General features: G+C 48.0%; 1 protein-coding gene across 1 annotated transcript in view; it reads left to right on the plus strand.

The window, feature by feature from the left end:
• The window catches only part of LOC103800315 (inositol 1,4,5-trisphosphate receptor type 1-like), a 147,359-nt gene that overhangs the window by 20,939 nt on the left and 102,084 nt on the right, over positions 1-24,336 (plus strand). Inside the window, 8 exon segments of the mRNA XM_009072691.1 lie at positions 14,660-14,775; positions 18,639-18,725; positions 19,517-19,675; positions 20,545-20,643; positions 21,091-21,174; positions 21,249-21,395; positions 22,665-22,760; positions 23,826-23,870. Of these exon segments, the coding sequence (XP_009070939.1) occupies positions 14,660-14,775; positions 18,639-18,725; positions 19,517-19,675; positions 20,545-20,643; positions 21,091-21,174; positions 21,249-21,395; positions 22,665-22,760; positions 23,826-23,870 (833 nt within the window).

Here is a 24,336-nt window from a genome sequence, read left to right on the forward strand (position 1 = left end):
TCTGCTGAAATATTTTTAGTAAAGGAGTTGATTTGTATACATAGCAGGCATATGGCTTACAGCTTCTGCTCAGCAGCTCTTGGGGTGTGTTTTGGTGAGAGCACCACACAGGGATGTTTGACAAGGACCACGTGCCCTGCGGTGAGGTCGGGTGGTCAGTCGTGTTCCGCCCGCGGCTCCCAGCACGGGCTGGACACTCTGGTGCTGGTCATCCCTGTCCCCACACGTGGGACACTCGTCTGCCAGTGTGGGCTGGCTGATGACAACTTTCCAGACATGTTACAGTAAAGCAGTGAAGATAACGTGCATGAAAATGAGAGTGTTTGGCAGTGTTTGTAGTAGAGTGAGTTCAGGGATGGACTAGAAAAACTCTCCTGTATCCTTATTTCACAGCACGTGAGCTCTGACCTGTCATCACACTTCCAGCCCAGTTTTTCCTTGTCTAGGGAATGTGATTACTCTCCCAATGTCATACAAGTGTTTTGGCTCAAAGTTGCTGCTCTGCAGTGCTTTCCTTGAGTGCCTCATCTGTTTCTCTTCAAACGCTGAGGTTCTGTAACATTCTGAACCACACTTTCAATGGCTTCACTTTGTGAAAGCCTTTTGGAATGACAAAGAGGGGAAAACTGCACGGTGCAAGTTCTGTGCTGCCACAGGGCACCAGTGGCCACTGCAGGTCATTAGTGGTTCTCTGTCTCTGTGACAGCTGAAGATCATGGAAACAGAATTCACTGCACGTGAGTTTGTCCCAGACAATATCTTTGGGTGAAGTCTCATAGTCCTCATTTCTTGGAGAAGTTTTCCATTTAGCTTCATGTGTAGTATCATTAGTGCTCTGACCTTTGGTAAGAAAATAATGGATTAATTCTGAAAATGTCTGTAGTTCAGGTCTTTGAATGGGTAAGTGTTAGGCTCTTGGGAAGGGCAGGGAGAAGGCTTGGTTGGCATCTTGAAGTTCACCTCTAACATCCAGGGATATGGCAGACAGGAAGACTTACACCACTGCTTCTGGTGCCTTCCTCTTCACACCAGGAGTGACTCAGTAAAGTACAAAGTCCCAGATATAAAAGCTCATGAAATTACAGGTAATCAACTTGTCACCTCGTTGTCCCATCACAGCCATATCCTCAGGTGTTTTGAGGGCAGTTTTTGTTCTCCTTGTGCCAGTTGTCTTTGAATCAGTTCCAGGTATTTAATCAGGACAATTGGCACCTTCCATGCTGAAGCCTGTGGGTAGCATCAGTGTCTGAGTTTCATTTGGGATTTGCTGAACTAATCTTGATTCCTGAATGTATTTTGTGAGCATCTCTCCCAGCACTACCAAGAGCACTAGCAATCCATCTCTCCTAACTCCTGTCTGCTTTATCGTAGGGAATTGCTCTTTGGTTCAGGGGGTTGATGTGCTTGTTTTTCCAGAGGCATGTGTTGAAAGAATTGTGGATAAAAACTGTCCCTGGAGTCTATGGATGAGTAACATAGTCCAGTGTTGCTTCTTACTGCTGCAATTTTCCTCTGGAGTCGTAAATCTGGGAAGCTTTGTTTCGGATCTGCTCCACGGGAGAGCTGGCACAGGCTGGTGGTGCACTGAGTCCTGTGGCTCTGGGTGCCAAGGGCCATTTTTTAGGGCTTGGAAACAGCAGCTGCCCCCACAGAGGTGAAGCACTGCTCAGATGTCACTGTTGATGGAGTTGTGGTGAACTCTGCTCAGCTTACAGCAGAGCTGAGAGAGCTGCAGGAGCTGTTGGAACATTCCATCGCCCCAGTGAATCCAGCAGCGTTGGGTCCTGGCTTGGAAGTGCTGTTTGCTCTGTGGGATCAAGTTGGAGTGAGGCTGCCTCACCCATGAGTCACCATTTCAGGCCCTCCCAGCATCTCCCCACCAGTTTCACCTCCTGCTCTGCAGAACAACAGTTGCAAATCGATGTTAGCAGATCTCTTGGCTAGGATCAGGTTTTTCAGCTGTTTCTGCTGCTTCTGAGTGCCAAGATTTTGTGTAGAAAGGAAAATCAATCTGAAACCTGATTAAATTATTGTGAAACCTGAAATCCTGAAAAATCAAGGCATGAAGCTGAGGTGGGTCTGGAAGTAGAGGCTGCACCACCTGACCCAACCAGCCACAGTTGGAGTTGGGATGGGATGTGGATACAAAGAGTGGTTGAAGTGAAGGCAGTGATGGAGACAAATGGAGAGGGAGAAGGGACAGGAGCAGGCAGGGCAGGAAGAGGAGCTGAGTGCGTTTTTCTGAGCTTGGAAGGTAATTTGTGCTGTGAGGCTGCTGGCAGAGGTGGTGTTTGTGAGCCAGGACGAGTGTCTTTGCTGACTCCGGGCGGATATGAGTGTAGATACAAAGAGTGGTTGAAGTGAAGGCAGTGATGGAGACAAATGGAGAGGGAGAAGGGACAGGAGCAGGCAGGGCAGGAAGAGGAGCTGAGTGCGTTTTTCTGAGCTTGGAAGGTAATTTGTGCTGTGAGGCTGCTGGCAGAGGTGGTGTTTGTGAGCCAGGACGAGTGTCTTTGCTGACTCCGGGCGGATATGAGTGTAGGATGCGTTCAGGGATGCAGCTGGTGTTATTTAATAGTTCTCCCCAGCCCATCCATCACTTGTGACTCCTGCTTTCCCCTGCTCTGATTGATATGTTATCATTGCAGCAACAAGGCAGCTTGAAACGTGGCTGAATACAGTGCAAATGCCTCATGATCATTCTTGGTGGAAAAAGGACTTTTTAAAGTGGCTGTAGCACGAGGTGGTTTGAATACACTTATTTTCTCCTGGCTTTTCAGCCACAGACACAGGTAGGGATGTGTGTGGTGGTGCTGGCAGTGGTCATGCCTTGAGGGTGAGATGGACACTGTCCTTTTGGGCAGTCCAGGTGCCTCATTACACCTCTACCACACAGATCAGCTAAGGATAGGCATTCCCAGTGCTGCAGTGGCAGCTGAGGCTTTAATCCTCACTTTCCCCCTCCTGTTTCTCAGCTGATGGAGTGCTGTCTGAAGGCCTCCCAGCTGTGGCTGTCCAAGGCCACACTGATGCACAGCTTTGCTCCTCTCCTTGCAGCTGGCAGGAGAGGGGACTAGAATCAGTAGAGCTGTTGAAGGCAGCAGTTAATAGGTTTTGAAATTCAAGGACTGGTACTTCTTGTGGGTTTGGAGGTGAATTGAGCTGGGAAGCAAGTGGTGTCCAGGATGGAGCACTCCTAGCTTGGGTAGGGCAGCAGTGTGAGTGCTGCAGAGAGGGAGGGCAGGTCAGACAGGCAAACAGTGCATGAGTGGAGCTCCTGTGGGGCAGGTGAGCTCCTTCAGCTGCTGTGGCAGAGGGATGAGAAGCCTTGAGATCAATCACTTTCTGTCGTAGCAGCATGGGGTCTTTTTGGTTGTTTTTATCTCAAGGATTTAAGTGGAATGAGGAATTGCCTTGTGGAATTAGAACACCTTAAAACAAGCTTCTTTGCCTTGCAGTTGGGCAAGGAGTTCAAGAAATGAAACCAGTGGTTTCCTTTACAGGTGTGATCCAACTTCTTGGTTTACTGTATGAATTTATGGTGTTCTTTTGGGCTCTTACACTCTGTCCTCCAGGGGTAGAATGAGCTGTGATGAACTGAGGAGTTGGAGCCTCGTTGCTCTTCTCTAGGTAGAATGAGTTGTGATGAACTAAGGAGTTGGAGCCTCGTTGCTCTTCTCTGGACCTGCTCCAGCACCTCAATGTCCCTCCTGAGCTGAGGGACCAGAGCTGAGCACAGGATTCAAGGTGTGATCTCACCAGGGCGAAGTCCAGGGGCACAATCACCTCCTGGTCCTGCTGACCATGCTGCTCCTGATCCAGCCCAGGATGCCATTGGCCTTCTTGGCCCCCTGAGCACACTGCTGGTCATGTTCAGCATTCTGTCTCTCCAGATTCCCAGGTCTCTTTCTCCTGGTGCTCTCCAGCCACTCTGTCCCAGCCTGGAGCACTGGGTGGGATTGTAAACAACTGGTGCCATCCCTGGAGTTGGGACCTGCCGAGAGCCCAACCACGGCAGCGAGGAGCTGCGGGTGGGAGAAATGCCTGCAGGCCTGTGCTGGCAGGCTCTGCTTCCGCTCAGCATTTGTTCTTCCCATTTGCACTCCAGCCCAGAGGAGCTGGCTGATTCCCACTGCAGTTCTCCAGCTGTCTGCTGCTCCGGCCTGCCTGGCTCTGCTGCCTTGGCTCCCAGCGCTCACTTCCCTTATTTGGTAACACACAGCTCTCGAGCTGTTCCTGGAAGGGGCTCTTTGACTAGTTTAGGGACTGTTTTCCACTTTCATTTTTGAGCTCTGAAGCTATGGATTGTATTTCAGCAGTGGTGCTGGCACAGCTAACTCTTGGGTGCTGTCAGACTGGAATATTGTGCTTTTCAGAGCGCTCGGGGTGTTTTATTCTGGTGCTGTGCTGCAGAGGCAATCTGTGGCAGCCCTTGTGTGTACAGGGTATGTACACCTTGTCAGCATGATCTGCCTGTTGAAGTGAGGAGCGGAGCGCGGTGTTCAGTGCTCGGACTGTGTTCTGCAGGACAGATTTTAATTAGCTGCTTGATTTGTTGGCGCTCGCCGCGCTCTGTTCCCGGGGAGGGAAGTGGTGGAGAGAGCTCGGACAGATTGAGCTGCATCCTTGGATAGGCCTCAGCGAGAGCATCTCTGGTTCCCTGCCAGGAGCAGAGAGAGGGAGAGGCCTTAGGAAGTGAGGTGAAAGACTCGAGCCAAGCCGAGGAACAGAGAGCAAAGGATGAATCCTTCAGGCTCGGAGCTGATGTGGATGTTTTGCTGTGTTTGCCTGCGAGTGCAGCACGGTTGGGCAGCAAGACTGTACAACTCCAGAGTGCTGCTCTCTATAAATAAGGCAGATGTAGGTTTTTTTGCATCAGTCTTGGCTTTCTGAAGCCAGTTTCTGCAGGTCTGTGGCAGCTCACACCTCGTGGGTTGTGGCCCGAGGTGTCTGTGGCCACTCTGCTGCTCATGGTTTGGTCACAGCTGTGTGTCCTCTGCAGAGGAGACACCAACTTGGGAATTCACCCACAACTTGTCCAGGACTGCTCTCCTTTGGCTGCCTCCAGGGAGGAGGAGGAGGAGGATGTGCAGTAGGGAAGGCTCCAGGACCTGCCAGAATCTCTGTTTGACCAGGAGTCGTTGATGCTGTGCTGTTACAAAAAGTGCAGTTGCTGCCTTGGAATATAGAAAAAGAAACGTTGCCAAAAGACACAGCAATTATTTTTTCCAGTTTTACATCCTGGCAGAGCCTCAAGTGAAGTTTCTTGTTTAGTACAGCACCTCGTACTTCCAGAAGGATACGAGATGATGAGAGAGAATCCAGAGGAAATGGTCAGGAAGGTGGTTGATCAGCCTTGCATCTTGGTGGCTGTGGCACAGAGGAGCCTGCAGATCATGCTGGGAGAGGGAGAAGTTCTCTTTGGCATGCCCAGGTGGAGAGGGAAGGAAGTCATGGGGTTAGATGGTTGGGATATATAGGTTGGATATAGGAATGCTGGGAGAGGTGACTTGGGGAGTTGTGTCGGGCATGGAGCAGTGTGTGGGAGCTCAGGGTGAGCCAAGGAAGCTCTCAGAGGGCTCTGACCCTGTGCATTTGGCAGTGGGACTGGAATCTGAGAGGACATCCCCTGGAGCAGAAGAACCAAGGAAGCATTTCAGGCCAGGGATCCCAAGAGCTTGGTTAGCTCAAGAAAAATCGAAGCACTGAATTCAGTTTCATTATTTTTTCCATTTGTCCAACCTAGACCTCAATAATATTATCAAATATTTATTTAATGTCCCTAGATCTGTTTTTGGCCATGTGATTTTTCTTTAAGCCAAATTCATTTAAGAGCTGAAAATCAATTTACTCTATCGAGCAGCTGAAAAATTTGCCTTTTCTTTTGCATGATGCTGTGGTGGTTTGTTTGTCACACACACACACTAAGCATTCCCAAAGAGCAGTGACTTCCATTATGCTGTTCAGTCAGCTCGAACAGCACAACTGCATTTCCATCCTGCTCCACACTGACACTTCCAGAGGGGGTTTGAAACTTGATCTTTCTTGTTCTTCCTGTGCTCAGCCTGTCCAAGCCTTTCCCTGCCTCCTGCCCCCACTTCCTGCCCTGTTTGCAGCAGGAACTTTCATCTGGAAAAGCAGGGACAAGTGAAGAAGGAAATATGGAAATGAAATCCAAGGGGAGAGCAGCGGAAATGAAGTGAAATTTGGCCAGAAAATGAATGTGCTTTGGTTTAGTGACAGGGGAAAATGAAAAGACCTGAAGATTTTGAGCACAGGACTGTCTCAGGTTCCTGTTCTGAGGGTTGTTATAGTGCTTTGCAGGGAGATCTGTCATGGAAAGTACTAGAAGGGAGATAGGGAATGTCTTTCTGAGTCAAAGGTCCTGGTACAAAGGCTAAAGCCACAGCAGTTTGCTTAGAGATGCTTCTGCAGCACTTCTGCTCATTAGTTTGCTGAATTCCCTTTGTATAAGGTACAAATCTTTATCCCTGTGGTGTGCAAGAGTTGATTTCCAGTGCCTGTGGGAGAGAGAAGGGGTTGGCCTTGGAATTACCTCTTGGCAAGGTTGGTCTCTGCTCCAGGGCTTTCCTTCATGCTGCACCAGAGATGGAGCTGGAACCAGTAGCTTTCTTGGGATCCTGAACTCAGATTAATGTGTGCAGGAGTGAACTTCACTCTGGAGGGTTTTTTCCCTTTTCCCTTGTCTCCTCAGCATTAAGAGGTTTATTTTCTGGCCTGTATTTCTGACTAGCCTGGAGCCATCATGCTTTGACTATTTTTGCGATCATTCTTGAGTAACTTCTCTTGGTCTAAGTTGTCCATTGTGTCCCTAAACTAGACTGTTCCTTAATGCTTCCAAGGATAGCTGGTGCATTCACTCTGTCCTTAACACCTTTCTCTGAGGCAGCTTGCTGTATTTTTTTCTCTTCACAGGTCTCTTGTAGCCCATCCAGGGCCACATTATCCCTCGTGGTGCTGAGGAGGGTGATGGTTTTCGTGCTCTCTTTAACCTGCTCCCCTGGATATGTTGTAGTTAAATGCATCAGTGGTTTTCAGTTTTTTTCCCTTTCTGCTCATGTTGCTCTCCCTTCTGGCTTTGTGTTTTCACTCAGCATCTTCCCTCAGCACCAGAGATAGAAAAAGCATCTGGTCTTTTCCTGCAAATGTTTCCTTTTGGAACTGCCTGTGTATCCAGTGTCTAAATATTTCTCTCTCTTGGAGTAGCAGTTTTCCTTCTGAAGGACACCAAAGAGGTTACACACAGAAATAAAACAAACACTGTGCACTGAACCCTTTGGACCTGAAGGTGTTCTTAAAGGTGCATTTCTCCTGTCAGTGCTGGGGTGGCTTTGGGGGCACTTGGCTCCTGTTGTGGTTGTGTTGGTGGGGGTGTGTCAGTGCTTTGTCCTGGGTTTGCCCTCAGATGTGGCAATGCATCCAGAGCCTCAGGAGATCATTCCCTGCAGGTGAGGGGTGATGTGTTTGCTCCAGAGTGAAGTTATCCTGCTTGTTTTTTGCTGAAGGAAAGGCCAAGTTGGACAGGGCTTGGAGCAACCTGTCTGTGGGAGGTTCCCTGACCATGGCAGGGGGTGGAATGAGATGATCTTTGAGGTCCTTTTCAACCCAAACCTTTGTGGTCCATGATTCTCAGGACAGACTAATCCCCCAAAATGCTGTGTCGATTATTAAGTTCCTAACAGTGTGTGGAGTCATATGCTAATTGGCTGTGTGGTCAGAAAGCCATTGCTCTTTAATTAACGTTGCATTAATGAGTGCTGTAGATTTAGAAAGCATTGATATTCAGTGTCCAGCTCGTGGGTATAGCATTTCTCTCTGGAACTGCTTCTCCCTCTGGCTTAATACCTCAGCTCAGAGTTAATACCAATTACACAGTTTCCTGTGTTGTTGCAGCTTGAACAAACGAAGCAGCAATTCCCTTTGGTAGGACTTTGCATACATGAATAGAATACAGGAGGGTGGTTACCCTTGTGTCTTGCAGATGGGAATTGAGGGTGGTTATTTTAACATAAAAATTAGCATATATTTAGATCACAAATCGTGCACAATCTCTATTTAAGTGTTGCTTGCAAGCGTGATTTTCTTCCTTTATTCTGCTTTAACAAGCAGAGCACTGAAAGCTCCTGAAAGACCAAGATGCAGCAGGGAGGGAGCAGAAGTCACCACAGCAGCAATCTCTGATGTGTTTTGTCATGTAATTAGTTCAGTGGTTGAAGGGGTGGTTGAGCTGCTTGGCCCGATCATGTAACTGCCACATGCTCTTTAGGCTTGGGGTAGAATCCCAGGATGGTTTGGGTTGGAAGGGACCTGAAAGCTCATCTCATTGCACCCCCTGCCATGAGCAGGGACACCTCCCACCAGCCCAGGCTGCTCCAACCCCATCCAACCTGGCCTGGAACACTCCCAGGGATGGAGCAGCCACAAGTTCTCTGGGAAACCTGTTCCATACCAATGCTCTGCTCACCCGTGCTCCAACTTCCCCCACTTTCCCCACTCAGAACTGTTGGCAACATGAGATTTGGCTTCAGTTTTGTTGCTCCACCAGGCTCCATGTGCCTGTGTCAGGTCCTTGCTGGGATGGAGCTGTGGATGGAGCAGGCTCTGCTGGGACAGCAGGGCAGGAGCTTAGAGCATCCTGACCAAATCCTGCTTTGAACTGAGCTTTTCTGCTCCCAGCAAAGCTTGATCCCTGCAAATTGGAAATGAAAGGATGTCTTCCATCACAGAGCTGTTTCAGTAGGATCAGGTGCTGTTTCTTTCCTCCCTCTTCATGAAAATGCAGAAATGATTTAATAATCAACACATTCCTGTAGCTGCTTTTGTTCTATATCCTTTGAACCTCTTAGGCTGTCAGCTCTTCATTTCCAGCTCAGGAGGAGCAAGTCTAGAAACAGATGATGGAGTAATCCAGGGGCTGTGAGGAGGTGAAACTTGCTGGGATGGAATACAGGCATTGAGTTTGAGATCCATAGGCCTCCTGTGTGAAAATATGGCATTGAGGCACCAAGGAGCTTCATTTGGCCTTTGGATAGATAAACCTCAGTCTCTGGAGTGTTGTCATCCCTGGGAGTGTGTGGAAGCTCTGCAGTTTCATAGAGAGTGGAGAACTTCACAGTGCTCCCATCACTGTCACTCTGTTACTGCTTTATTGTCATTGCTGCTATTGTTTTAGACTTAAAATAAGAGGTATAGTCTATTTATGTGTAAAATACATTTAATTATACTGTTTATTTATCTAATATAGAAATACATATTTATTCTCATGTATCTTTTCTCTCCTATGAGCAGGTTTTGGTCTCAGGGAAATATCATGTCCCTAAGTATAGAAAAGTCTGAAGAGAAACTGCTAAATTTCTACAGGGAATTGCTAATTTTCTTGTAATTTTAGTTTTGCTGTGCAAAAAGGAGTTTGGTTTTTTCCAAGTAACGAAGAAACAGCTGTGTTGGTGTTAAATATTCAGTGGATTTGTAAGTGCCTTATTTAAAGATCTTCATCTTTATAGACTTCCCTCATCTGAAAGCTCCTTAAAGTATGATTTTTTTTGGAGAGAGGGGAGTGATTTTCCTCTTGGTTCTTACCTTTTTCTACTTGGCATTGGGTAGAGTCTGGGTTTAAAAAACGAAATACCGACACACCTTTTTGGTGCCAGCAAAGTGTTTGGTTCCTGCTTTCCCCAACTGCAGCAAAGTTGGTGAAGACTTTCTACTAAATACTTAAAATAGGCAGTGGGGAATTGGAAAAAATGATGAGTGATGGATTACACAACCAGCCAGGCTGGAGCTGGAAGTGCTTCCAGATCCTCCAGCAATGGGCAGAGTGAGGGAAGGGCTGTGCTGCCCCCCCCAAGCTGAGCTCTCTGGCAGGAGCTAGGACAGGACCTGAAGGAGCCTCCAGGGCAGGTGGAGAGAGACTATATCCAAGGCCTGGAGTGCCAGGACGAGGGGGAATGGCTTCACAGAGCTCTCTGAGCTAGGACAGGACCTCAAGGAGCCTCCAGGGCAGGTGGAGAGAGACTATATCCAAGGCCTGGAGTGCCAGGACGAGGGGGAATGGCTTCACACAGACAGAGAGGAGGTTGAGGTTAGAAACGGGGCAGGAATCCCTCCCTGTGAGGTGCTGAGGCTCTGGCACAGGGTGCCCAGAGCAGCTGTGGCTGCTCCAGCCCTGAGCTAGGACAGGACCTCAAGGAGCCTCCAGGGCAGGTGGAGAGAGACTATATCCAAGGCCTGGAGTGCCAGGACGAGGGGGAATGGCTTCACACAGACAGAGAGGAGGTTGAGGTTAGAAACGGGGCAGGAATCCCTCCCTGTGAGGTGCTGAGGCTCTGGCACAGGGTGCCCAGAGCAGCTGTGGCTGCTCCAGCCCTGGAGTGTTCCAGGCCAGGTTGGATGGGGTTGGAGCAGCCTGGGCTGGTGGGAGGTGTCCCTGTAGCACTGGATGAGCTTTTAGGTCCTTCCCAACCCAAACCACTCTGTTGTCAGTGCATTGGTCTTTAGTTTACTCTGAGATGTGGCACTTTGTCCAGAGCCTCATGAGGTCATTCCCTGCAGGTGTGGAGTGATGTGTGTGCTCTGGAATAAAGTTGCCTTCCTTGGTTTCTGCTGAAGGAAAGGCCAAGTTGGACAGGGCTTGGAGCAGCCTGTCTTTGGGAGGTTCCCTGCCCGTGGCAGGGGGTGGAACTGGATGATCTTAAGGCCCTTCCAAGCCAAACCAGTCTGGGATTCTATGGAAGGTGTTAACAGTGGCTGTGTCCAGCTGTTGTCCAGCACAGGCACCATGAGGACCTTTGGATGTCAGCAGTGCCTGTTTCACAGCTTTCTGAGCTGCCCTCATACCCCAGGGGTAGAATTGACATAGTAGCATCACTTACGGCCCCAAATGGTAGGAAAAGCCTCTGAAGAGAAGGCTGCAATTGCATGGTTATGTTTGAGTTAGGTATTTCTAGGCAGCTTGGTGTGACAGAAGGTGTCAGTGTCCTGGGTGTGCTCTGAAATACTCTGCTCCCTTCTCCAGATCATTTCAGCCCCTCTAAGCTTGGTGTGTGCAGTTTTGGATGAGTCTTGCAGTGTGTTTTGGAACAGTCTTACTAAATCTGACTTCAGTTCCCATGTGCTGAAGTCCATTTGAAAACCAAGGCAGGAGAGGCTCAGTCTGGTCAGGTCTTAGTTGTGCTGTGAGAGCAAAAATTGGGCACTGGGAATGTGACTGTTGGGCTTGGCCTGGCAGGAAGGATTGGAAACTTGGAGCCTGTGCTGGGTAGGAAGGTGTCAAGGCCTATTCAGAGAGAAAGGAATGGGTGGAGAAGGAACTGCAGTTGGAGCCATGTAGCTGTCAAGTTTCCCTCTTCACTGAACTCCAGATTACTTTTGGAACGTGGGATTCTCTAGCCTCCCCATATCCTGGAGTTTGACTATTCCTGTGCTGTTGGTGCATGCAGAGGACAACCGAACGTGGTGGTGACATTTCTGGGAGCTGCAGGTGGCAGAGGCCCACGTGGGATCTCAGTGTCCCAACAGTGAGAGCATCAATCCCTCACGAGGCACAGTGAGGGTTGGACTCCGTTTCGCTTGATTTGATGTGGAGCAGTTGCTGACAGAAGAGGATTTAGCTTGGAAGCATTGAAATGCACGTTGAGTATGTGCCCAAGTAACATTAATTCACCATCCTGATGGGGTGGCATAAGATTATGCAATCCCTGTTTCCTGCAGGACCTTTGGGTGTTGAGGCTTGATGTATCATCCTTTCATCAGCAGTGACGTTGTATTTTATTTTTGTACTTCTTCATTGTGCAATTCTGCCATTTTTCACTGGGTATCGTGAAGATCTGAAAGCAAAATGCATTCCTTCCTGGTTAATATTCAACAAACAGTCTATAAAAAGATGTCGTTACTGTGCAGTAATAGCTTTATTTATCACCTTTCCTATGTGGCTAAAGCTGCTTGGATCCCTGATCAGAGCAGATAGCTGAGGGTTTGGGCTTATCCTTGGATCTTAGACCTAAGTTCCATAAGGATCTTGTCTGGCAAGGGTTGGACTATGTGTCACAATGTACCATGATGGTACTCAGCATGTCCTTGGGGTGGTAAACATACAACCCCATGGGATCTAGAGTTCTAGAAGTCTTCTGGCCATAAGCTTCATGGAGTTTGGCCCCTGGTGAATTACATTTGGTGGCCACATTAAGGTGAACAAGGTGAAGTTGAACTTCTCAACCACTTCAGAAATAGATTTGTAGAACACGTAATAGGAAAAAACAATTGGGTTCTTCTCACTGTTTGTTTGAGATCTGCATCTTTGTTACTAGGATGAAAACCTAAGAAAAAAAAATACTTTCTTTTCCCTTCTCACAGTGGTCAAGGTGAAACACCTCTCCCCATGCTCCAGGAAGGGGAGGAGGTTGATTGCATGAACAGTTGAGAAGCTGAACCTAACTCAACAACTTTCTTGAGTGCAAAGGATGGAAAGAAGTGCACTGTGACTAAATCTAGCATACAATTAATTCTTCTCTGCAGTTCTGTGTGTTAATTGCTGTCATTGTGTGAACTGATGGTTTAAGCAAAAATAGAAGATGTTCTAACGGGCGTGTTGCTTACAATGCACAGCCTGAGCTCCCAGTGCCAGGCTGCAGTGGCTCCTCCAGCCTCTGCTCTCAGGCTCTGTGAATCATCTCTATGCCAATGGCACCAGCCTGGAGGGGAGCAAACCTGGAGAGTGTGGTTTGCACTTTTCCTGCTTGTTCCCAGGCTCTGGGCTGGTGGTGTCTGAGTGGAGGTGCCATGAAATCTCCTTCCATGTGCCCTCAGCTCTGTGTCCCCTTGCCTGGTTCACTCTGCCATACCCAGTTCTGCCTTGTTTGTTGTGTCCTGGGCCAGTGCAGTGGAATAGGGCTGGTAGACTGCAGGTGTACTGGCCACCAGCTGAGCAGGCTGCAGGAATCACCGTGCTGGTTTGGGGCTGGTTGATCAGCCCATTTGGCTGTTGGTGGCTCACTCTGAGATCAAACCACACTCTGCCCCTGGTGCTTCATTCACCCTGCTAGAAGGGGTTCGGTTTTGAGGACAAACCTTTGAGGACCAACGGGCTGTGAGAGTGCTGAGGCACAGGCTGCCCAGAGAGGTTGTGACTGCTCCATCCCTGGGAGTGTTCCAGGCCAGGTTGGAGCAACCTGTGCCAGTGGAAGGTGGTGGCAGAGGGTTGGATTAGATGATCTTTGAAGATTCCTTTCAACCCAACCCATTCTGGGATTTCATGACTCTGTGATTCTTTGCCCTTCTGTGAAAATTGTTTGATGTTGCCTGGTGTGCTCTGCTGATGCTTTGAGGATGGATTAGACAGGCAGAGTGACATCAAGTGGGTCCTTTCTGTAGGAAAGGCATGAAAAGATAGAAAGTGTCACCTCAAATGGAATCCTGCAGTAAAAGTACCAAGGGCTGTTTCAGCCCCTACAGAAACTTCAACCTCTGGCAGAGCTGTGAGGACTTGTGTTCAGTGTGGGGTTTTTCCCTGTTTGGTTGATGTGCATCCAGCCCAGGGGCACCTCTGCTTTCCAGGAGTGAAGATAGTCCCCAGGTTGGTATCTGCTCACCTTGCTGCTTCCTGAACTGCAGCACTTGGCTGTGGAAGACACCAGGAGCCTGGAGAAAGGCTGTGTGGATTAGAACCTGACCTCTTTCCTCCACACCATTGCCAGAGAGGCTGGGAACAGCCTCCTGGCTCTTTTTGGCACTTTGAACTTCTGAGCAGCTTCTTTAGGCGCTGCCTTTGAATAGCTGAATTTATATTTCTGCGTGTTGTGTTGCTTAGTGACAGAAGAGGAAAAACAGTCACTGCAGCTCATTTGGGTTTATTGCTGATAACTTCGCATCTCTGATACATAAATGTGATTTTAATAGGACTAATGAGCTGTGATTCCTGGCCTGGGCCAGGCAGGGTGTTAAATAAACTGTGTCAGTGGATGGGGTGAAGGACCTGACACCCTGAGGGGTTTGGTGTTGCCTCAAGCAATACCTTGAATGTCGGTGCCTTGTACAGGTTTCCTGAGAGTATTTTCTGCTGCTGCCACGTTCTCAGGTGACTTTCTCCCATCTCTTGCCCTGTTTTCCCTAGAAAAGGAAAGGATTTGGTTTAAAAACCTGCTCTGGTGGGAGGTGTCCCTGTCCAGGGCAGGGGTTGGGGCTGGATGATCTCGAAGCTTCATCCCAACCCCTTAACATACTATGATGCTATAAAAAAGTAAATAGACAACAGCAGCAGAACTCCCCAAACCAAATCCCTCCAACCTGACACTGTATACCTGCTGACGTGCTAAACCTCCAAGCTGCAAGTGCAAACACCAAATCCCTTTGCCTGGGAAAGCACTGGAACGTGTTCCTGTTTTAGTCTGGTGCCGTTTCTGACTGGGACAAGTTATAAATTCTCTGCTCTTGCATCAGATGTTGGCAGCAGCAGTTAGTTTTTATCATTCATGGGGCAACATTCCTGTTGCTCAAAAAAGCATTTGTCTGATCAAGAGCTTTTTGGAATTTGTTTATAAACCTTTCCTTGCTGCTGGAATACTTGGACGGCGTGAGCAACGCAAAAAAAGCAGATCATTCTGAATAGCTGAAGCAAATCTCTGTTTGTCTCATGTTTTCATAGATTGCCTGTTCAAACTGTGTCCCATGAACCGTTACTCTGCCCAGAAGCAGTTCTGGAAAGCAGCAAAGCCAGGAGCAAACAGCACCACGGATGCAGTGCTGCTCAACAAACTGCACGTGAGTATTGAGCTTCAGGCTCCTCAGGCCATCCATCCTGCTGTAAGTAAGGCTTTCCAGTCAGCTTGGCATAGTGAATGGGAAGACACAACAGAGCACTGAGAAATCAGTGCACAAGGCTCATTTGGAGACATTCATTGAGCTCTAACTCTTTAGAGATCCTCTGGTCTATAAGAAAATGCTCTTTGAGGCCTGTGTGTCTGTCCTAGTGTGCACGACATTGGGTGGGTTAGAGCCAGGGTAACCCCTGAGGCTTTTGGCCTTAACCTCTAGTGGTGCTCCGTGGGCATTTTGGGTGGGAACAGCAGAAAAATGGGACCCTGGAAACAACCACACAGAGGATTCTCGGGAGATTCACCTGGAACACTACATAGAGTTCTGGTATCCTCAACATAACAAGGACATGGAACTGTTGGAGCAAGTCCAGAGGAGGCCACAAAGTTGCTAAGAGCACTGGAGCATCTCCCTGTGAGGACAGGCTGAGGGAGTTGGGGTTGTTGAGCCTGGAGAAGAGAAGGTTGTGTGGAGACCTCAGAGCAACTTTCCAGTATCTGAAGGGCCTACAAGGAGCCAGAGAGAGACTCTGTGTTAGGAACTGCAGTGACAGGACAAGGGGTAATGTGTTCAGACTGAAGGAGAGGAAGTTTAGGTTAGATATTAGAAAAGAGTTTTTTACTCTAAGGGTGAAGAGGCAGTGACCCAGGGTGCCCAGGGAGGCTGTGGCTGCCCCAACCCTGGCAGTGTTCACAGCCAGGTTGGATGAGCCTTGAGCAACCTGCTCTGCTGGGAGGTGTCCCTGCCCAGGGCAGGGGTTGGGGTTGGGGCTGGAGGATCTCTGAGCTCCATTCCAACCCTTAAAATTCTATGACCTCCATATGGGAAATCATGAACTACTGGTCTGCTAAACCTACTGGGATTCCTCAAACCAGTGCTGCTGTTGACACGTGAAGGTTGATGGGTAATTATGAGAAATTACAAGGCCAGACAGCCTCTCCTTCCGTATTAGCTTGCAGTATGTAATATTTTCTGGGTAAAATGTTGACATTCAGCAGCTGAAAACTCAGTAAGGCACTTGATTGCTGTTTTTAGAGCTCCTATATAAAAAAAAAACCCACCCAAAACCCCAGCCAACTTAACTTAAATACCATCTGTTGACTTTAGAGTTAAATAAACTGGGTGTTTGTGTTAAAATTACAGAGCTGGAGTGCTTCATGTCAGAATTACCGTTCTAAATATTTTTAGTTCCTTTAAGCCTATATTAAGCTCTTTGTAGCCTGAAATACGAAGTGGCCCCATAGGAGAGTGTCACTTGCTGATTGCCATATGGCTGCTGTGCTCCTGCACTGCACAAAGACCCACTGTGGGCTCCTTTGCCTGCTGAAAACATGATTCTCTAACCTAGAGGCAATAACTTGGCAAGGAGGGAGTGATTTTGGCACCAGCTGCCCTCACCTAGGCTGTGCTGTCCACGTGGGCAGTAGACTCTGATGGAGATTGTGGGTTTGGTTATTCTGGTGTGTAAGCTAAGGGCCAGAGGTTGTGGATTTTAAGAGCCATTATGGGCTAAATACTGTGTCGTGCAGAAGAAAAATGCTTGGGAATTGCCCTGGATTATAGTGTTATTTGGAGTTGTCTTCCCTCAGTACATCCCAGTGCAGGTGTTTGGGACCTGTCCCTGTTCATCCATCCCTTTCTGCTTTGCACTGGGGTCCCTATGGAAATGCAGGGTTAGATTCTCCAGAGTTAGCCCCGGTTGAGTGATGTTTGTACAGAAATGTCCCACCATGAACTGCTTGGTTTGCTGAGGGAGTTTAAGTTTACTTGGGAATGTTAGTGGGGATTATTTCTTCTGCATCACCTTGACCTATAAAGACTCACTTTGGAATGTTAGTGGGGTTTATTTCCTCTGCATCACCTTGACCTATAAAGACTCATAGACCAAATCAGGTCTGCAGGGACCTGGACAGAACCATAGAATTTAAGGACTGGAATGGACCTTGGAGATCATCTAGTTCCACCCCCTGCCCTGGGCAGGGACACCTCCCAGCAGAGCAGGTTGCTCAAGGCTCATCCAACCTGGCTGTGGACACCACCAGGGTCGGGACAGCCACCGATCGGGTCCCATGTGCATCACTCATCCCAAAACCTCCTCTTCTGCCAGTTTTATGGGTCTGTGTGTCACCTTTCCCACTCGTTGGCACATGGGGTGCCCTAACCCCCATGGACATGCACTTGGGAGCTCTTTATCAGAGCTCTGCAATTCTGAGGCAGCTGATGATGCAACATGCATTCATCATCACTTGCCTTTTTTGGCTGCCCTTTGCCTGCCGTGGAATTTGTTGTCTGCTGTGCAGCTCTGGGTGCTGAGGTCAGGTTATTTGCAGCTAATGCCATTTAAGGGATTTGGGATCTGGGACACTTGTCTCTCTCTGGTCTCAGCCTCGGTGTTGCCTGGGGAGCTGACACCTAGTGGCCACAAAATCTGTTCTGCTGGGCTGGCTGTGGGCTTTGGGGTGTGAGCTCCAAGTCTGGAGCAGATCTGCCCACAGGACATGGTTTTCTGTGTCTGAAATCAATGTGTGAGCAGAGGAGTCCTGGCTGTGGCTGCTGCTAGCTCAGAGGGCTCTGGTGTCCTGCAGAAATCCTTTCTGGGCAGGATACTTGGAAATCAAGGGGAAGAGTTGTATTTCAGTATTAAGGAGAGTTGTGCTGTGTTGTATTGCTGAATATATCCTTGGATTTGGATGAACAGCTGTGTCACAGGTTCTCCTGGAGCAAGGGCCAACTGCCACAGCTGGCACAGCTTCTGGGAACAGAACATCTTGAGTGAGATGATGGTGGTGAAAGTCTCTAACAGCATTAGAAGGCTCTTCCTCTGAGGTAGCTGAGCTTTGTGCTGTGTTACTGGGACCTTCAGCTCACTGCAAGGAGGGACTGTGGGCACTTCTGTCCTCTGAGAGGACTCTGGACCTACCACAGCCCTCGAGACCTGAGAGCCAAACCACAGTCCTCGATGCTTAAACTAAAGAGTCTAGTCTGAAATCACTCTCTACCACCAGACAGCAGTTACAGCAAATAGAGATTTATTCTTTTAATTAAGAAAATAATCTTTCATGTAAAGTGAAGGAGAATTTCTTTACCAAATGAAGTGGTTTAAAAATAGCCTGGGGAAAATAGCTCACTTTAAAGAGGATAACAAATGGAAGAGAGGAGTTATAAATCATGGACTAGAACTGTGTATCCTTAGAATCATGCAGTTTTGCCAGGGCTTTCCCTGTTATTGCCCTGTTGGTGTGATAGAGGAAAGCTGAGCACAGAAGATCCATCAGCCTCAGGAGGGACAAGCTCTGGTGCTGCAGAGTTGGGAGCTGTATCCAGAGCTGCAGTGAGCATCTGTCTTCCCCATGACCCTGATGTGTGGGGAGGGGGATTGGCTTCTCCATGAAAAGACAGTCTGGAGAATGTATTGGCAAAGGAAAATAGAGGATCGAAGTTGAGGTTCTTTCTTTTCAATTTGTGTCTAGGTCAATAGAAAGGAATATAGAATTCCTGGCTGGAGTTGTTGCACATCCCTTTTTGCCTTTTCCCCTTCTGTCTTCTCTGAGCTTTTCATCTCGTGTTTTATTCCAGAGTTTTGTCCAAGTGTACCCAAATTACAAGTTACTTAAATGACATGTCTGTCTTCCTAAACAACTGAGACAGGGAATTGGAAATGACACTTTTGGAAGCTGGAAAAAAGGGAATTAGGCTGTTTCAGATCCCTGCTGTGTTTCCAGCTCTTTGAAATAATCCTGAAGAAAAGAGACTTTTATTGAACACCTTTTTGTAAAGCACTCAGCAGTGGAACTGTTCTTTAATTCCAGCATGCAGCAGATTTGGAGAAGAAACAGAATGAAACTGAGAACAGGAAACTGCTGGGAACAGTCATCCAGTATGGCAACGTGATCCAGGTGGGTTCTGGGGACAGTGATCCATCCTCTCTGGCAGTGGGATCCAGGTGGGCTCTGGGAACATCTGTGGAGATGGAACATACATTGAGAGAACGTTGTTCCAACTCTGCTGCTCAATGTGACGAAGTTTCTGGAACTCCTGGACTAGTCTGTAGTTCATGAAGGTTTGCCATGGCCTGAACTGGGATCCTGTGAAGCAGGAACTGGGTGTGTAGCTCTGATGAGGTGACCTTGTTGTTATGGGTTAATTGTGAGGGTTTTTGAGGTCACCATCAATGGTTTTGTTCAGAAACCTTTGTTAGAGCCTTCTTTAGAGTTGGCTGTTTGGGAAGTGGCACAGGTACAATGCCAGATATAATCTCACAGTCAAATGTTGATACATCAAATCATGAAGTGACACAGGAGGGAAATCAGTAGGGAATGGTTGTGTTTTCTCTTAAATGGGACCAAGCCAAGCAGCTTTGCCTTTTACCACTCTCCTCTTACCAGGGAGAGCCACTTAGTCCCCAGCATTTCACAACTTTTGGCCCTGGGTGCTTGAACTGGGTGTCCTGAAGTGCTGAGGACACATCTAAGTGCTTGTCCCTTGCTGGGGAAGGGACAGCTGGATCAGTGAAGCTGTTCTGTGCTCTAAGACTGTGAGAGTGTAAATGAAACTGTGCCTGAACCCATCAATATTTGTACCTAATGTAGTGTTACCTCCTGTGTGTTGTAGTTGTCTTGTGCACGTTCGGTGTGTTGAGGGGAGGAGGATGAGCATTCTTAGAACTGAACTCTAATTCTTATTCTAGCTGCTTCACTTAAAAAGTAACAAATACTTAACAGTAAATAAGAGGCTTCCAGCTCTGCTAGAGAAGAATGCAATGAGGGTGACCTTGGATGAAGCTGGAAATGAAGGCTCCTGGTTCTACATCCAACCCTTCTACAAGCTGCGATCCATTGGAGACAGCGTAAGTGCTGGGAGCAGCATCCTCACCTGTCCTTTGGGCACAGCTTGGCCAGGCTGTTTTCTGGGAGGCCTGGCTTGAAATTAATGAAATGCACGGATCTCTGTGCATGATGATGCAGGAACAACCTTTTTTCCTATGCTGTCATGAGGGGGAGGAAAATTGCTATGGTAACTTGTATTTTGGAAACGTGGAATGATCTAATGTTGGAGGGAATAAGGGACCTAATTAGGCTGCCCTTGCACAATTCCTGCCCCATTCAGAACGGGAGGAAATGTTGAGTTCCTTCAGGAGGCTTTGGAATAAATAATGAGCATCTTGGTTTTTAGTGTTGTCAGTTTAGAAGTGAAATTCATCATCACTTTGGATGTGAGGAGTGAGGTAGTAATGGAGTTCAATCATACTGTTCATGGGAGATCTGGAAATAATGGTACTGAATTAACTGCATTGCCATTTACACCTCTTAATCTCTCTTTTCTTTCCAAAATCAGAGTCACTTGGGTGTAGTATGTGCCTAAAACCAGGAGGTAATGAGCTTCAGTGTGCTCTGGTCTAGGCCAGGTCTGTGTTGAGCACCTGAACACAGAAGTTTATCAAGTACCAATAATTCACCCTGTAGCCCCATATGTACCACAACTCACTGTTGCCTCTGCAAGGCTCTGAGTCCAATAGCATAGGGGTTTTTCTGCTTCAGTGACTCAATGTGGTGAGCTGAATTCCAAAGCAAACAGAATCCTGGTGGATACTCAGACTGGTATCTCTCCATGCTGCAGGAAGGTCCTTTCCTCCCATCACTCCCATTAAAAAAAAAAAAAGGAAGAAAAAGAGCTTTCTCAGGGTACAAATTTGTCTGATGCTGCACTTCTCTGCAGGTTGTCATTGGAGACAAAGTAGTCCTGAATCCTGTCAATGCTGGCCAACCTCTCCATGCCAGCAGCCACCAGCTCGTGGATAATCCAGGATGCAACGAGGTAAGGGCAGATTGGCACAGCTGGAACAGCTGTACAAACCTCTGATTCAGCTAAGCTGCTTGGACTTGTTCTCTGAAAACCAGCAGGTGGTTGGTACCTGTGGCATTGCTTGGGAATGGTTATCCTGGGAATCAGTGACTTAGCATGAAGGCTTTGGTTGTCTCTGGGTGCTGGCAGAGGTTTGAGTTTGGTTTCTCTTGCGTGACTGGCTAAACGTAAGGTTTTCCTTCAAAATCTCAAGTCATGCACAGTGATGTGTAGCCAGTGACATCCTAGCAAGTCAGCTCTGCAGTGGTTTGTTCTGCAACAGATGCAGAAAGGAATTCCCTTGTCTAGAGTAATGCAGAAGGGAAAATAGTTGAAACAGGCTAAATGGTGAGGCAGTAGCTCATGGCTACTTGTGCAGGTACAAGGCAGTGGCACTGATGGATTCAAATCTCCTTGTAGGTCAACTCTGTGAACTGCAATACCAGCTGGAAAATCGTCCTGTTCATGAAATGGAGCGACAACAAGGACGACATCCTCAAAGGGGTGAGACCCAGAGCTGTTTGTGCCTCTCAGTCAGTGCTGGGCCCTGCCCGTGCTGACCCTGCTGCCTTTGGCAGGGGGACGTGGTGAGGCTGTTCCACGCCGAGCAGGAGAAGTTCCTGACGTGTGACGAGCACAGGAAGAAGCAGCATGTGTTCCTGAGGACCACGGGGAGACAGTCAGCCACGTCTGCCACCAGCTCCAAGGCCCTGTGGGAAGTGGAGGTGAGGCTCTAACCAGGCTGGGGCTGTGGGAACAATTGCTGTTTCTGTTCAAAAACAGTGTATCTGCATTTCTTTGATTAGGGAAAAAGTGTTCCTGGTGGTAGAGGTTTGAATTAAAACCCCTTTGCTGTCTGGGCACAGCACAATGGAGTTCTGCTCTCTGGTGCAGCACAGAGCTCTCAACTTGGTGCTTGACAAGTCAGAAAAAGGGGACAGACACATCTGTGAAGTCATTTCCTTACCAGTCAGTGAAGTTCAACACCAGCTTATAATTTCCACTGTCCTGCTGAGTGTACTGAGTGCTCTATTTTTGGTGTGGAATAATGTGATTATGCATATCCTCATTTGACAGGTGGCTGCAACCCTTTGCTAGTCTGCCTGAACTGGCTTTTCCTTCCCTTGGCTTCTCAGCACAGTGACTAACACCTTGGCCATCACTGGCTGCTTAAAATACCCTCAGTTTATTGGTGGCATTAGAGCTGGTTTGTGATTTTGAATGTGAACTGCATGTAAGAGTCATTAAATGAGTTGTAATGTTGGACAGGTGGTGTTCACATTCCTTTCCTGAAGTATCTGCTTTGGCATTCAGGTTCTTCTGCATTTGAAATGAAACCCTACCTAAAATGGACATTGCTTTGCCATGTTGCAACACATCCCTCTGTGGGAACTGTGTAGTTACCTGGTGGTACATGGGAGGCACAGGTGAGATGGTCCTTCCCTGAGCAGCACAGACCACCTGGGCTAGGTTTTCCCTAGGGAAGCAGGTATAGCCACAGAGAAGGCAATGTGAGGTGACAAATCATCTGGTGCTGGAGGCTCTGCTTGCTTCAGGAGGAAGAAATTGAGAGAGGAGACACAGAGAAGCTACGGAGTAAATCTAACAACTGTTGCAGTTGAAGTATTTCCAGGTCTCTTCCCTCATCCACTTTAAGAAGGTCAAAAATGAGTTAGACCAAAGGGGGTAATGGATTCACTGCATTTCCTCTGGAGGTTTATTTCAAGATGTAGCAACATGCACATTCAGAACACCTGGAATTACTTCTCTCTCCACTAGCACCATAATCTCTGTGCCATTGTTCCTGAAGCTCAGCGAGCTAACCACAGTCAGCTCTGAGGATTCACTGCTCTGTCTGGTGTTCCCAGATAAAAGGTGGTTTGGCCTTTCCTGGAGCTGCTGGTTCTGACTCCCCTGACCTGCAGCTGAAGGAGGTCAGTGCAGCTGGAGGAGGTCAGTGCTGTGGCTGTAGTGAGTTTTTCCTTGCCTGGCAGGTGGTGCAGCATGATCCGTGTCGAGGTGGCGCAGGGTACTGGAACAGCCTCTTCAGGTTCAAGCACTTGGCCACTGGGCACTACCTGGCAGCAGAGGTATGTGTGGGACTTGTGTGGGACCTCTGCCTTTCCCTGCACAGTATTTCCTTCCTTTGACACCTTCTGAAAACCTTTCATTTCCTGCCCTAAAAATAGACACACAGGGGAGGGGAGGAGAGTGGTGTTTGGGTCCTTCGGGTGAATACAAATTGATGCTAAACATAGAAAACAAGATGAGAGTTGAAAGAACACCATGGTTTGGGGTAGTTTTGAGCTGATTTCACTTTTTTTTTGTGAATTCTAGAGGCAATAACTTGTCCTGCAAAGAATAGGCACTAAATAGTATCCTGTCATGTGGGCAGTGGAATCAGGATGAATTTATTAACAGATGAATAAATTGTAAATGGCTGAGAGCCTTTGGGGGAAAATGAATTCAACTGTTGGTAATTTCTCTTGAATCACTGATTTTTTTTTTTTCCAGCAGAATTGTGGAACTGAGTGTAAAATGAACACAGTTAGACTTCAACCCAGTCTTGTAAGAACTGCAGAGAAAGGAAAGCCCAAATTAAATATCCTATTTTATTTTCATCTGCTAAGCAGATTGGGAAACCTTCAGCATTTTGTCACATGCACACTTGCAAATCCCTTTCAGGAGTGACCCAGTGTAGAGCTTTTCCAGTAAATCTTGGGTTTGCTAATCAGCCAAAAAACAAACATGGTCTTACATCATGCAAGAATATACCAGAGGAGATTGCTCACCTGATCCCTCATTTGAATGGTGTTTGTTCTACAAGATTTCTCCACCACAGTCATTTCTAGGTGGAAATTCCACTTGGGATTTAAAAAAGAACCAACCTAAAGTTGTTAACTCTCCAGTCTTGCTCTTACAGTGGTTAACCTGGAGGAAATGACTCTCTCTGCATGTTTGCAGATGTTTAAGTGCTCAGCTCCTGGGCACAGCTGCCTGCTGAGCTGTGCTGGGTTGGGCAGTGTGCTCTGCATGGTGGAGGTGCTGTGCCAGTGCTGGGCCTGTGTAGCAACATAACTCTACGTGGTGCTGAGGTTGTTTCCCACTTCCCCCTCTGCTGCAGTTTTGACCTGCCTGTGGTTCTGTTTCATCAGGTAAACCCTGACTATGAGGAAGATGACCTGGAGTGTCAATCCTCAGTAAGTATAGGCAAGAGTATGATCTTGCCCCTGATTGAGGAGAGCTTGACACAGGGCCAGGATCTCCCTGGTCAGTGCATAGCTGGTCCAGGCTTTGTGGCTAGTGAAGGGACCAAACACCTGGAATGCTCTGGAGGCTTTTAAGGCCTGTCCAGAGCAGTGGGTGTGGACAGCTGGGTTAGGCTGTAGGGAAGAGCAGTGCACTTGGGACTGAATTGACACATCACCTGAACCCTCTCACCTCCCCTCTTTGTACATCTCTCTGTCTTCTGTTTCTTAAACCTTTGCTGTCCTCAAGTTCTCTCTTGCCTAGGTCTCAAAAGCGAGTTACTCAAGGTGACTCCAGCTGGGAAGTGTCCCTGGGGGGATGTCCCACAGTGCTGTGCCAGTCTCCTTGTTTAAGAAACATTCCCTCTCACTGCAGCTTGTCACAGGACAAAGCAGGATAACGGGTGTAGAGAGCAGG

This window comes from Acanthisitta chloris, unplaced genomic scaffold (assembly GCF_000695815.1).
Source record: "Acanthisitta chloris isolate BGI_N310 unplaced genomic scaffold, ASM69581v1 scaffold13244, whole genome shotgun sequence".
NCBI classification, from domain to species: domain Eukaryota; kingdom Metazoa; phylum Chordata; class Aves; order Passeriformes; family Acanthisittidae; genus Acanthisitta; species Acanthisitta chloris.